At 37.9% G+C, this 12,510-nt stretch overlaps 2 protein-coding genes across 2 annotated transcripts in view; one reads left to right on the top strand and one right to left on the bottom strand.

The window, feature by feature from the left end:
- Positions 1-568: 568 nt before the first annotated feature.
- LOC114875531 (cadherin-23) overlaps positions 569-12,510 on the top strand; it is a 64,455-nt gene continuing 52,513 nt past the window's right edge. Inside the window, exons 1-2 of the mRNA XM_029185926.2 lie at positions 569-697; positions 1,332-1,627. The gene's annotated coding sequence lies outside the window, so the exon portion shown is untranslated. The remainder of the gene's footprint in view (positions 698-1,331; positions 1,628-12,510) is intronic.
- On the bottom strand, positions 9,907-11,582 carry LOC114875537 (troponin C, isoallergen Bla g 6.0201-like). Its single transcript, XM_029185938.2, has 5 exons — positions 11,460-11,582; positions 11,209-11,236; positions 10,990-11,133; positions 10,546-10,797; positions 9,907-10,149 (listed from the first exon to the last, which is right to left on the bottom strand). Exons 1-5 carry the CDS (start codon positions 11,460-11,462, stop codon positions 10,115-10,117), a joined length of 462 nt encoding a protein of 153 aa, XP_029041771.1. The 5' UTR covers positions 11,463-11,582; the 3' UTR covers positions 9,907-10,114.

Here is a 12,510-nt window from a genome sequence, read left to right on the forward strand (position 1 = left end):
GAGAAAAGTCAGAATAGTATTACCATTATATTAATTACATAAGGCTTGAAATAAGTGAATATATTGAAAATCAAAATTGAAAAATCAAACGATTCTATCCGTAGTAAATAATAATATACTTTGTTGCGGTACGCTCAACTAATTTTACTGTGGCAATCATACCGAAGTAGTGTGAAATTGATAATATTACTTTCAGATGCGTGTTATTTCAAAATAAGTGCATTGCATTGCGTACGGTGAATCACGTACCATGATTAATATAAATTATATTACTGTACTAACAGTACAGTAGTGAACAAATTAAAAGGAAAAAAATATATACACAATGAAATTGTTTTGAATCGACTGGTCGATTTGAAATAGGTTATAAAAATTCGTTATGCACTTACCCCATCGTAGAATGCAGCACCGTGTAATACACTGCCTTGTGATGCACCACCCTCTGATGCACCGGTCTGTAGTGCACCTTTTAATTTCTATTGTAATTAGCGTAGTCCGGTAGTCGCAATTAATAAATTCTCTTCCAACACGACCGCACTCGTATACACACAAACACAGACTAAGAATTTTCGTGCCCTCTTCACTTCGGTATGTTATGCTTCCTGCCGCGTGCTCAGTATGGCTCAGTATCGAAGATCAGCCCTTAGAGTAAACACGTCTTGAGATTCCAGGCATCGAAGGAACCGAAACGAAATATGTGCGTATTTCTAGTTATAACTAATTGTATGTAAGCGTATATAAATTGAATAAATATTAGTTTATAGTTTATAACATAAATTCGTCCCGTTTTTTGGGTTGGTAGCGTGACGTATGTAGTATTTTGACTCGTAAACAATTTCACGCAACCAAGTGTCATACGTCATTTTAAAGGTTAGTTTTCAATCAGTATTTCAGTAATATTCAAACCTATTTGTCTCAACTATAAATTGTTATACAACAAATACTCGCTCTATCATTTCAATTTATTTTAAAAGATAGAATTATTTGCTGTTAAGAGCTATCAATTTCGGTTTGTTTTACTTGGTTATTTTATAATTTCTTTTTACGATCGCATACTGTAGAAGTAGATCGTCGCTTGTTACACTTAAATAGTTCAAGGTTTAAATCACTGTCTACTTATCCTGGGTCTAAAATCAATTGGCTATTCAAGGCTATTACATTATCACAATAGAAATGATCGGTTGTGCATTTATATTAAAAGTATATTATTAATATCGTTTAATTATTGCTCGATATGTCCAATTGTTGATTTAGAGTAGAGCTATTGATTTACGAGTAGACTATGGACATTTATGTAAATATATATTTTTATAAAATATTTTCTTTTCCAGGTGACTGAACGTCGATAATTACCTTAATGCGCGCATTTTGCAATTTATTTCAATGGATACTTTACATATTATTTCCATACACCGGTATGTTAAAAGTGCGAAATATCCGGATACCCGAGTAGACAAGAAATACACGGATGTAGGATATACACAGCTAACCTGAAAAACATCAAAATACCGACGCTGGAAATGCTGCTCGAGATGCCGATTTCAATAAATTCAACCGATGCAACCAGGTTTGCGGCAATCCGGCGTGGCGAGAGATCGGGAGCAGATGGTAACATTGATGCCTTTGGGTAAGTAACAAAATCCAGATTTCATGGGAGCGAACCCGATCGAACGGGTTAGCTCGCAATAATTCCGCGAGATATCAGGCTGTTCGAGGAAAGCTCGATTGAAAAAGGTGGAAAATGATCGTAAACAGAGTTGGTTTACCTCATTGCAAACGTTCGACACGGTTGTTTCGAGCGAATCGATAGGTTAGGTAAATCGTGCCGTGTTGAATGGTATCGCGTTTCTAATCTGCGAACTAATCGAGGCGCGGCACCGTCGCCCAAAGACAAGCACAGGGACATGTTTTAAGAAACGCGTCTACTTTCAATTGCGCAACCACTTAGAACTGTTGCAGCTGCGTTTCCAGCACGATCGTTCGCGATGATCGTGGAACGCTACCACGCCTGACAATAGCGACTATGAAACGTTTTTTAAAAATAAAGTGCTCGGAAGTTGACGAGTTGTAGAAACAGGTGCACTCGAAGAACTGCATTCCAACGATTTTCAATTTCCTGTCACCACTTTAGTCCACCAAGTGGTATCGGTTTCGTAATATCCGTTCGGTCGCAACGATCCAGTAAAAATACTATACGTGTCTATTCGTTTAGCCCGAAGACAATTTCGTCGATGGAACATGTGCAAAGGGTGAAAGTTCCGAACAATTGAAACTTGTTTAGATAATGAATATAAAAGAAAAAAAAGCGATCAATTATCGATTAATCGATCCCCCGCTACGCATCTAATATAGATTAAATTTCTTTAGAAATGGGCGTATCTAATAAAATCATCTAGACAGTTAATAGACAAGTTTCTATCGGACTAACGGAATCAGAAATTATCTTTGAACGCTTGTGTATTACATTCGATGCGTTCGATCTACATACGCGTTCGTTAAGCCATAGAACGATTCACGATCTTTCTCTTTTTCGTGGGAGGCCCACCGGCAGGCGTTGCTCAAGGTGTCGAATTAGAAAGGAAATTCGCGTGTTATCCACCGTGTAGCCGGTCACTAATAATACAACGCTCGTGAAAGTGCAGACAAGCAGGGCGGAGTAGCCTTGTTCGCACGATTCCGTCAAGGAATCGTGAGCAGTGATCAACGATTCTGAAACGCTTTCGAACCCGATGATTCGTCAGACGTTCGATTAACGGTAGCGCGGTTTTAGACTCAGATGTAACGTGTTGTGGGTAAGAACGAGGTGTCCTTCGCGGGATACGAAGGTGGCTAACACTGGACCCTTTCATGTCGATCGACTCTGATCTCAGCGGTTGAGCGTTTAGAGGTTATATTTCGAAATGATCCTGAGTCTTTGGTATTGTTTCATAGTTTAACTAAGATGTTGGTTATAATAAATCAATTAGGCAAGGTGGGGTCGTAATTGTCGCCGTTCATGCAGACTCGAAGAAGGTGTTGCAAATGGTCGATCAAACGAAGCGCCCCCTCGAAACGATAAATCGAACCGGCGAATTTCACGAAGAACGTTCACGCTGTTCCGAGTGACAAACAATCGGTCGGATCGTTATTCGCGCATACCTTTTGCGAAGGTACACGCGGCGAGGGCGTTAAAAGGGTACAAAGCCGTGCAGCTCCTTTCACCGTGTTCGAGCAACGGGGCATGCTACAACGGCAGATCGATGCGTCGAACCGGTCGAACAGCCGGTCTCGAATGTGATTCACGATTCGTTCGGCATCGAACCTGAATCACGAGTCACCGTTCGATAATGGCTCTCAAAATTGGCATCCTGGAAAACGTTTTCATGAATCGCGCGCTCGTGTAGAAGTCTAACGACGGTCTTAATTAGCGCCGAGAGACTTACAGCCGCAGCGTAATTACAAGCTGGAAGAGAAACGAGTGAAGTTGGCGGAGCTAGTTCGATCGCTAATCGATTATCGCCGTTCTACGAGTCGAACAAGAAAATTTTCTCGGAAGAAAGATGCATTCACTGTATTACTCTGGAACGGCTTTAAATTGTCCAATTTTTTAGTAATAGCAATGATACAACACCTCGATTAATGTGAGATTATTTTTCAATTCATTTTCGTTCAAAATGATCTTTGCCCATTCCAGTTTCTAAGTAAAGCGGCTATGCAACGTAGGCACAATTTCCAATCGATCGAAAGCAAGTTTAGAATTATTTATCGTTCGTTCGTTTACGTATAATGCGATCTTGTCCGCGATAACTTTTACTTTCGTGAACGGGTAGCGCTTGTCGTTGCACGCTAATTCTCGCGTCATGCAACAACCCTAGGCAAAAAAGGACGGCAATCAGATCTTATCACGCGCATTAGAGGTACTTGCGGATGAAAAAGTTCGACCACGTTACGTTTCGTAATCGTTGCTAAAATATCTATCTAGGCGCTGAAACACCTATCTCTGATTCATTGATTTCTATGGAGATCTGGTGCTTTCTAATTGCCGGGTATTGATTGATTCGAACCATTCGTTTTACGATTCGAGGGAAAGAAGCAATCGATGGTCAAGGCAAAGTTCACGGATCGCTATGAATTTCTCCCAGACGATTGCATTGCAATAAACGCATGTTTATTTGTGTTGGCATTTGATCAGTGAACGTTTGAAACTTTCAAAGTTCACCGTTTCGACAGATCTAATACACTGCATCGATTTCTTCTTTCTTTATTAGTTAAAGAAGTTTCTGACAAAAGAATCGGAGCAGTCAAGATTATTAGCACTTATATCGTTTTCAACCATAACGAAATTGGTATTTACGATTTTAGATCTATCTTTGGATAGATCTAATAGGTAAAATAAATAATTCCAGCAATTATAACTTTTTCACCTCCTTCTCCACGAAAGAAAAGTAATTTCTTATTCGTTTACCATTTAAACTCTTCAATCGAAACGGTAAAATATAAAAGTTAAAGGAGATAAGATTGTACTCGTGTTCGTTTAATTGCAGCAATTATATGAACCAATCACTGTTAACGCCTACCTCTTTAATTGTATCCTCAAACGTGCCTGGAAACCTGATCGAAACCGTCCTAATTGATTTCAATTTTCCCGTTTTCTCCTAACCAATAAGGGAATCTAAATTAATCCCGTTAATCCTGTTTCGATGAAGAAATTAAAGTAAACCTTCAACATTTGTTTTTCATTTCTATTTGAAAATTTCAATTCGATGCTTGCTGTTTCGAAACGCAAACACGTTTTGTCGAGCAACCATAATCATTTATAGTCTCTAGTGATTGTTTCATTGCATGGTAAGCAATTATAGTCGCCTTTAGTAGCGAGGGAATTAATAATCGTGTATTGGTAGAGGTAATAATTCTGAAATGATAGCGCACGACTTGCCATGAACCTTTTCTCGTCAACCCACAAGATCCCTATAATTCATAGTACTAGAGTTCTTAACAACAGCACTTTACCAGCCATCAATCTATCTTCGGCATCAGATAATGTTCCCATAGTTACTCGCCTTAACGATTCCGAGGGAAAAATAAAAGTGATAAGACGTAATTAGCGTATCACCAGTTACTCAGATTCTCGTGCAACGAGAGATCCTTCGATGCTTAAAAACCGATTATGTTCCGTGAAGAAATGCGATCAAGGACGTAACGATACTGGAATGCAGCCAAGTTTATAGCAGATACGTCTATTACCGATATATTGTGTAACCCGATAACTACCTGCTTCGAGAGTAGACGCAACTTTATGCAAATACGTCGCGTATGATGTCACGACGCTGTTTGTCAATTCAGTAATTTCCTTCGACGTCGAGCGTGTTCTTACAGGTGCACCGATATTATTCCAAGGGTCGTGAAGGGAATATTCTTGAGTCGAACGTGTGAATATAGAGGAAACAGTCTCTGCTTATCTAATAAGCAAAGTTCCATTATATTTGATTATGTGAAAATTTGGAAATTTGCATAAATTCATAAGGTGGAAATAATTATAATTTTAAAGTATGGTAGGTATTGAAGTATCAATAAAATTTTGTTATTAATGATTAAGCACCTTCCTGTTCATGAGTCACATGAAAGTTTACAAGTCTCGACTTAACCTTGGATCAACATCAATCAACTGTCTATTTTAATCGTCGACGATCGTGGGAATATGGAATGATTAGACAGTAATTAGTTACCTTAGAAAAACTGAAGAAAGCTTTGAAAGAAAAAAGTTATCTTTCAGTCTTATAGTCTATTCTTTCTTATTATAAAAATTATTCAATCAATTAAGCCACCAACGCCTAATACAAGCAATTAGAGGTTGATCGAGCATCTTTGAGACGGTAGTACTTTCTCGTCCGGGGATTTGCTTCGTTAGCAAAGTGTAACGCTTAGAAGATTGCGTGTAATTGTAGCAAATCGTTCGTTCTAGCCTTCACCCACTTTCTCTCTCGCAGAATGACTTCAGGTCAACAATCGGAAACGAATGTGTTGACCGTTGACGAATTCACGAAGTTGAAGAAATAAATTTGAAGTTAACTGAAACATTCCGAGTTACCAAAGTTACTTTGTATCTGAGTCGAATGATCTAACGAAATCCCTAATGTATTATGTATACTTGCAATTAGTTCAGTAATTCCATAAATATTACATCGTTAAAATTAAACTTCATATTAATAACTCATTGCAATCTTGTAACTTCTATGTATTTAACATTTCAAGTATCTAGAGCGATTATTTTAAAGAATGACTTTCCTGAGATTGGAAAATTATAATAATTCCTTATAATACTAATTACTTATCAATAGTTATATAATTATTGCTAGATTATGCTGAGTAACTTGGAGCGGCTACTTTCCTATTCCTGTTTATATTTTATTGCGACCTCACGTTCCTATGGGGTTTATGCAAATAATGTTTAGAAGTATCAATTCATTTCCTTAAGAAGACATGCGACTAGTTAATTCAACCTTTCACATATGTCTTCCTGTTTAAGCATTAGAGAAAGCTAACTGCATTGAAGTGTTCGATAAGTTATTAGGAAGGTGGGTCATATGCGAATATTAATAACGCTAATTCCTGTTCAATCGGTCAATCATGCGTGCACAATAAATTTGTGGTTAATATTTATGCCATTTTCATCTTTCGTTATTCGATCGCTTTATACCGAAGTCGTTCAATTTTTATCCGGTTAATTTCAAGTTATTTGCATATTAAAATCGAATCCGGTTAAACCACCCTCGTTATAATTCTATTTCTCTCGTAAAATTGTATAATTGATTGATTTAGGATAGAAATCTCTGAAAACTGTGCTTCTTGGAAGAAATTTCACCCAAGGGAAATCATGGATTTGATCAACTTTTTCTTGTATTTATTTCGTTCGAAAGGTGTAATTATAAGGTAGTAGATCGATCGGTAGATGTATTATCTAAGCGAGGATCTCGGAAGAAAATTCATCCGGACGAAATCAAACCGGTTATAAATCTTGTTTATCAGATCGTTGATAACGATGAGAGCTTTGTTTTATTATCATATTAATTAAGAGTTTTACGAGAATCATTGCACCGTGGATTTCATTCTTTTCCCATAAAACGTAAGATTGTTTCCCTGAATACTTTCTCGAGCATTTTGTTCATAATTTTGCAGTGTTTGTTGTAATATGATTCGAATGATACGAATCTAAACCTATAGAGGTTTCATTTTCACAGAAGTGACTGTAGGAAAATTAAATTCGCTCCAAATGTAGGGTAAAGTAGTTCGTCGACAAATTTCTATTCCACTTGTTAAACAAGCTTTCGTTCGATATAAATCATACCACGATCAACTTGTTCTAATCGGTGATTGTAACTTTAATTGCATTCCAACGTAACTGAGAATTAAGTAAGCAGTAATAAAAGTGTCACCAGTTACTGACAGGTTCCCTTTAACGCGAATAAACCCAACAACATTATCAACTTTTAACATAAGATTAACTCACTTATTCAACGCAATTTCAATAAAAATTTCATCTATTATACATTGTCAAAGATAAATACGTCAATAAAAATGATTAACGTTAAAATTGATCTAAGACTAATCGTCAATTAATTAAATATGAAAGATCTACTGACGTTTCCTCGCGATTTTTGCTCTAATTCGTAACGTGGATTTATTACTAATTAACTATCGATTTCCACCCAACGAACCTCAGCGGAAATCGATTAAATCCTTACGACTTCCTGAAACCATAAATACAAGGTATGATTCGAATATGATTGAAATTTAATACCCAGACGTTTTATATTCCTTTCAAGCAATTTATAATTAAGCAAAGATTTTACGTTTTTGTAGCTCTTCTTAACTTTCCACGTGCCGCACACGAATCATTAATAAAATAAACGAGCAGATAATTAATGTCACTCATTCGCCATCGACTATGTTTTACAATGTATTAGATTTGAATATGTACGAGTGGGTGAATTGCAAGTTAGCCAAGCTTGACCAGTGAAAGGCGATTTTATTTCGTTTAAAATATCACGAATCTTGTATATCGTTATCGAAACAGTTGGGATAAACGGGTTCGTCGATGCGAACGGTTATAAAGTAACAACTTAACGTTTCGAATCACGCGCTATGATTCTTCCGCGGAAAACCAGAAACTCCTTATTGTTCAATAAAATCGGTATTATTATAAATCGAACCAGACATTTTCCTAGTTACCCCATACGGAATGATCAAACGTATTTCCTTATTCAATTTATTTCTTCGTTATCGAGCTATAGTAGGAGTTATTAGAAAACCGGATACGCTTTAAGAATCAAACTTGATTTACGAGGGACCACCTTGTTCCTTCGGCATCGTTTCGAAATTCACCTTCTCGAATGATAATTTTACCGGCGAACAGACTGAAACGGTAGCATGGTTAAGTATCCTGAATATAGAGCGAATGTTATTGGGTATACGGTAACCGTTTTCGCTGGAAACCGATTACCTGTGGAATCGTGGGAGTTGCCCGGATAATGACATCTCTGGACGTTTCAGATACTCGATTTGGTATGACTTCTGTCCGCAACGAGTCCCGTTCACCGACAGCCGCTCGCAATTGCCCCTTTCAATCTCCGACAGGAAATTCCATGTTAAAGTCTGAAACCATACAGAATTGCAGAATGTCTAGCTTGAGAACGAACGAAGATGTGATTATTAACGTTCGATAGATTGAAAGTGTATATTGTCTGTGAAATCTCGAGGTAGAGGGTGATAAAATCTATCATCACTGAAATAACATCAATTTACCTTTGAGAGATAGGGTGCATTTGCGGTGGGTCATAAATTACCAAATTTTAATTTATTTGTATAAAATAAAATTAAATACATTATATGCGTCGGGTGTCACGAATATTATGCGACACGTGTCGTTTAAATGTCATCACCCAATGCGTCCCATCTCCGCATCGACACACTTCCCGTGGGTCCAAAAATTTATTCCCATTTGGCACGGGTGTGATATTGAAATATTTGGCCGGTACGTCGAGCGCATAGAACATTAACTTTGTAATAAAGTTGTCCGAAGACAAACCGAGCGAGTTGAAGGATTGCAGGTTCATCTCGAAACACCTACGAGTTGTCTCTTTTTACCAGCGTTTCTATTTCTCGATGGAAAAATTCTTATTCGACCGAGAGGACGCGACTGATCTCGTATTTTCAGCGATGATCCAGCGATCGCGATCGACGTAAGCACTTGAATTTATTGGAGATCGTATTGACGCGAACAAGAGCAGACATTTATCAGAACACGTGCACTTTTCGTAACAGTGAACGGAAAATTAAACTTGCACTTGTAATACATGGTCGAAACGAACGGTTGCCAAGAACGCTAATGTTCCTTAATCTTTAGTTAACACCCGGAACAAAGTGCATTTTCTTAATTATCGTTTATTGCTGAATTTATAATTACCAGTTTGGTTCGTGGCGCGAATAAAACTCACTCGTTTTCCTGGCTTAGCTAACGCGATAGTGAAAGGGCACACTTTCAAACATTCCAAGGAATTACCAAGGTAATAAACAACGATTATTTATGCAAAAATATAATTTTATTGTTGTATAAGTCCATCCCGTTTCCGTAATGATTCGTGCCGTCAACAGCACATAATTTTCAGAGAGATTGAAAAATTAATTTTTACAGAACTTTTTCAATTATTTATTCTTATTGTTAATTTATTCCGTTGCTTTATTGCCCCACGAAGTGCACCGCTGCACATCCTGAGAGTGCATTCGATTGCATTCATTCAGGCGTTGCGAGTGAAACCTCGATCAATGTTGATTTCTTTTTTTTACGATAATATTATCAATTTTACAATCAGGATATTTGCATAACAATTATGCAAATAGTTTCTCGAGTAACTTATAATCCAGAGGAGATTTATTTTTGAAATTTTTATTGAATCACATTTCCATCTTCTTTGTTGATGTTATCACTGATTAACATTAGAAACGTTAGGCATTTGACCCGGAAGTGTTCGCGATTGAATCGTTGTTATCCTTGTTGAAAAGAACCGCGAATGGCATTGGTGGGCAAGAGTTGTGTTTAATCGTAGTCGCTGTCCGTTTTGATTATCCACTGTGCAATTTATTCGTCACCTCCAGTCATGACTTCCATAAACTCTGTAACAGAAAATTCGAAGGCATAATATTTCACCGGAAACACGTCTCAAGAAATATTTAAAAAATCTATAAAAATGTTGTATCATATCCAGTTAGGTTAAAAGGTAACGGGTATTATTTCAAATTTAATTTCGTTCCCCTTCAAAGGAATAACATATTATCTGAAATTCGCGTGTGGCAATCAAACGTTAGCCTCCAGCTCGGCACACGACCAGCGTTAATTAATTAACGAGAGTGATAAATTAATAGCAAGCAACGTTACACCTTCTCTGTAATTTTCAACGTGCAACACCGCATTCAATCGACTCCGGTGGACGTGTCGTAACCCTGTTGCGTTAGAGATCGAATTGATTGACGCATTATGGAAATTCAAGGGTTCAGCTGGCTCGAACTTACCGTCGAAGTCGAGCGTTCCCGAGCCGTCGGCGTCGATCTCCTCTATCATCATGTCCAACTCTTGTGGCGTCAGTTTGTCGTCCAACTCGTGAAGAATGTCACGAAATACAGCTGTTGTTATGTACCCGTTGCCTTCTTTGTCGTACAATCGGAATGCTTCGCGTAATTCCTGCTGCATGGCCTCAGAATCTTCCTCTACCAAGAATCTGGCGGCTAGCGTGCAAAACTCTTCGAATTCCAGTTGACCAGATCCTGTGAAAATGAAAGAGGACAATTTTTTATTCCGACATTTATAAACGTGACAACTGTCCTCGAGATAACTAATACGCCAACACCATGGAAACTCGGAAAGTCGTAACGATTGATTCAATGAATCATCGTGAAAGTTTCAATTAGGATTAGAGTATGATATGAATCAGCTGGAATGTGAAGTTATTTCCTTACCATCTTCATCTACTTCCTGGATGATTTCCTTCAGCGTTTTCTCGCTGAGCTCGTAACCCAACATGGTCAATATTGTGCCCACCATGTCCGTGCCGATGCTACCCTTCTTATCGTGGTCGAAGGCGTCGAAGGCCTTCTTCAACACTGCCGTAAAATAATTATAATTAATGCAAAAATATTAATTATGCATTGCGAGAAAAACTTTAGTAAGTTGCTTACGGGCAATTTGATCCTTGGTTAGGTCATCCTGCAAATGTCAAACATAAAATTATTATGAGAATTAATTCCTTGCTAGATTTATTTAAATGAAAGATTTTCATATATAGAAATTTAAAATTGAATTTCAACTCCAGTTGCTATTAGACTCCACTTTTCGAGGGTTAATTTTGTAAACTTAGAAAATTATCATCTGGTATGGCAAAAAAAAAATTGATTATGAGTGTATCGAAATGGTTTTTGTAACCACCTACCATGTCGAAGCGATGATTAGATATGCACTTAAAGGAGTGATGTTAAGCACACGGCAACGTCGACGGCTTATCCGGGTATGCACCGGATTCTGGCTGTGGACTTCTGTTTTATGTGGACATTACGATGATCTTCTGGCACGTGATTGACCGGGTAATACATACGTTGAAACTCTAGCGGTTTTCAAATTCATCGAGGACGCTCCCCACTCGTTTTCCGCGGAAGTGGGGCTTTCAATTGTGCGAAATCTCGAGGCAACGTACCCGTTTTTGAAATTCACCACGATTTCCTCGTCCCTTCTCTCTCGTACCATTCAATCGTCGAAAGAAATCTCTCTGTTCAAAACGAAAACAGCTGTAATGGGAAAGAAGCTCCAACGGCAAAATAGAAATTAGTTGTTCGAAGAGAAAATCTAAAACAGGAAACGTACAATGTCTTTTGATGTATAATTTAATACATATATTTACATTTAGTAAAATCTGATTTCGCCATTGCGTTCGTGGTATCGTGACAAACGGCAGTTAGTTGCAACGAAATCAACGATCATTTAGGTGCAAATGTAATCAAGAAACAAATTAGATCGCTGCATTTTTTCTTTTCTTCAACACAATCACAGAGAAAATTATTCGTAAGATTGACGCAACTTTCCTCACTGATTAACTTCAATTTCGATGCAGTTTCATATATCGAAGTGAATATTTCGATCATTTGTAAGTCAATCGGCGAGAAGTTACATCATTGAACGGTATCGTGCGATTGCGAGCGCAACGCCTCGCCTCGAGGTGAATTCTTTATTTCATAAAAGCTCCGTTTCGCAAGGAACTTTCGATCGAACGTTACTGTTACTTCCGTGCTGCAATATTCTTGATTAACGAATTAACACGGGAAAGCAGAAAAATCACGCGACAATGGGGCAAGTTGGCTCTAAGCCGGCCATGACGGACTGTCTCAAGACAATTCGGCGTAATAACCGTATCTGAGGTATTCTTAGGAAGTTAATTATAATCTCATAAAGGCTACCACCAGGCTATTATATTAGCACCGATCCTGGCG

This window comes from Osmia bicornis, chromosome 2 (assembly GCF_907164935.1).
Source record: "Osmia bicornis bicornis chromosome 2, iOsmBic2.1, whole genome shotgun sequence".
Taxonomy (NCBI): Eukaryota; Metazoa; Arthropoda; class Insecta; order Hymenoptera; family Megachilidae; genus Osmia; species Osmia bicornis.

Coding starts and splice junctions, on each gene's coding strand:
- LOC114875537 (XM_029185938.2), bottom strand. Junction 11,134..11,208: donor AACCAAGGATCAAATTGCCC/GTAAGCAACTTA, acceptor ATTTTACGGCAG/TGTTGAAGAAGGCCTTCGAC. Junction 10,150..10,545: donor GGGAACGCTCGACTTCGACG/GTAAGTTCGAGC, acceptor TTTCTGTTACAG/AGTTTATGGAAGTCATGACT.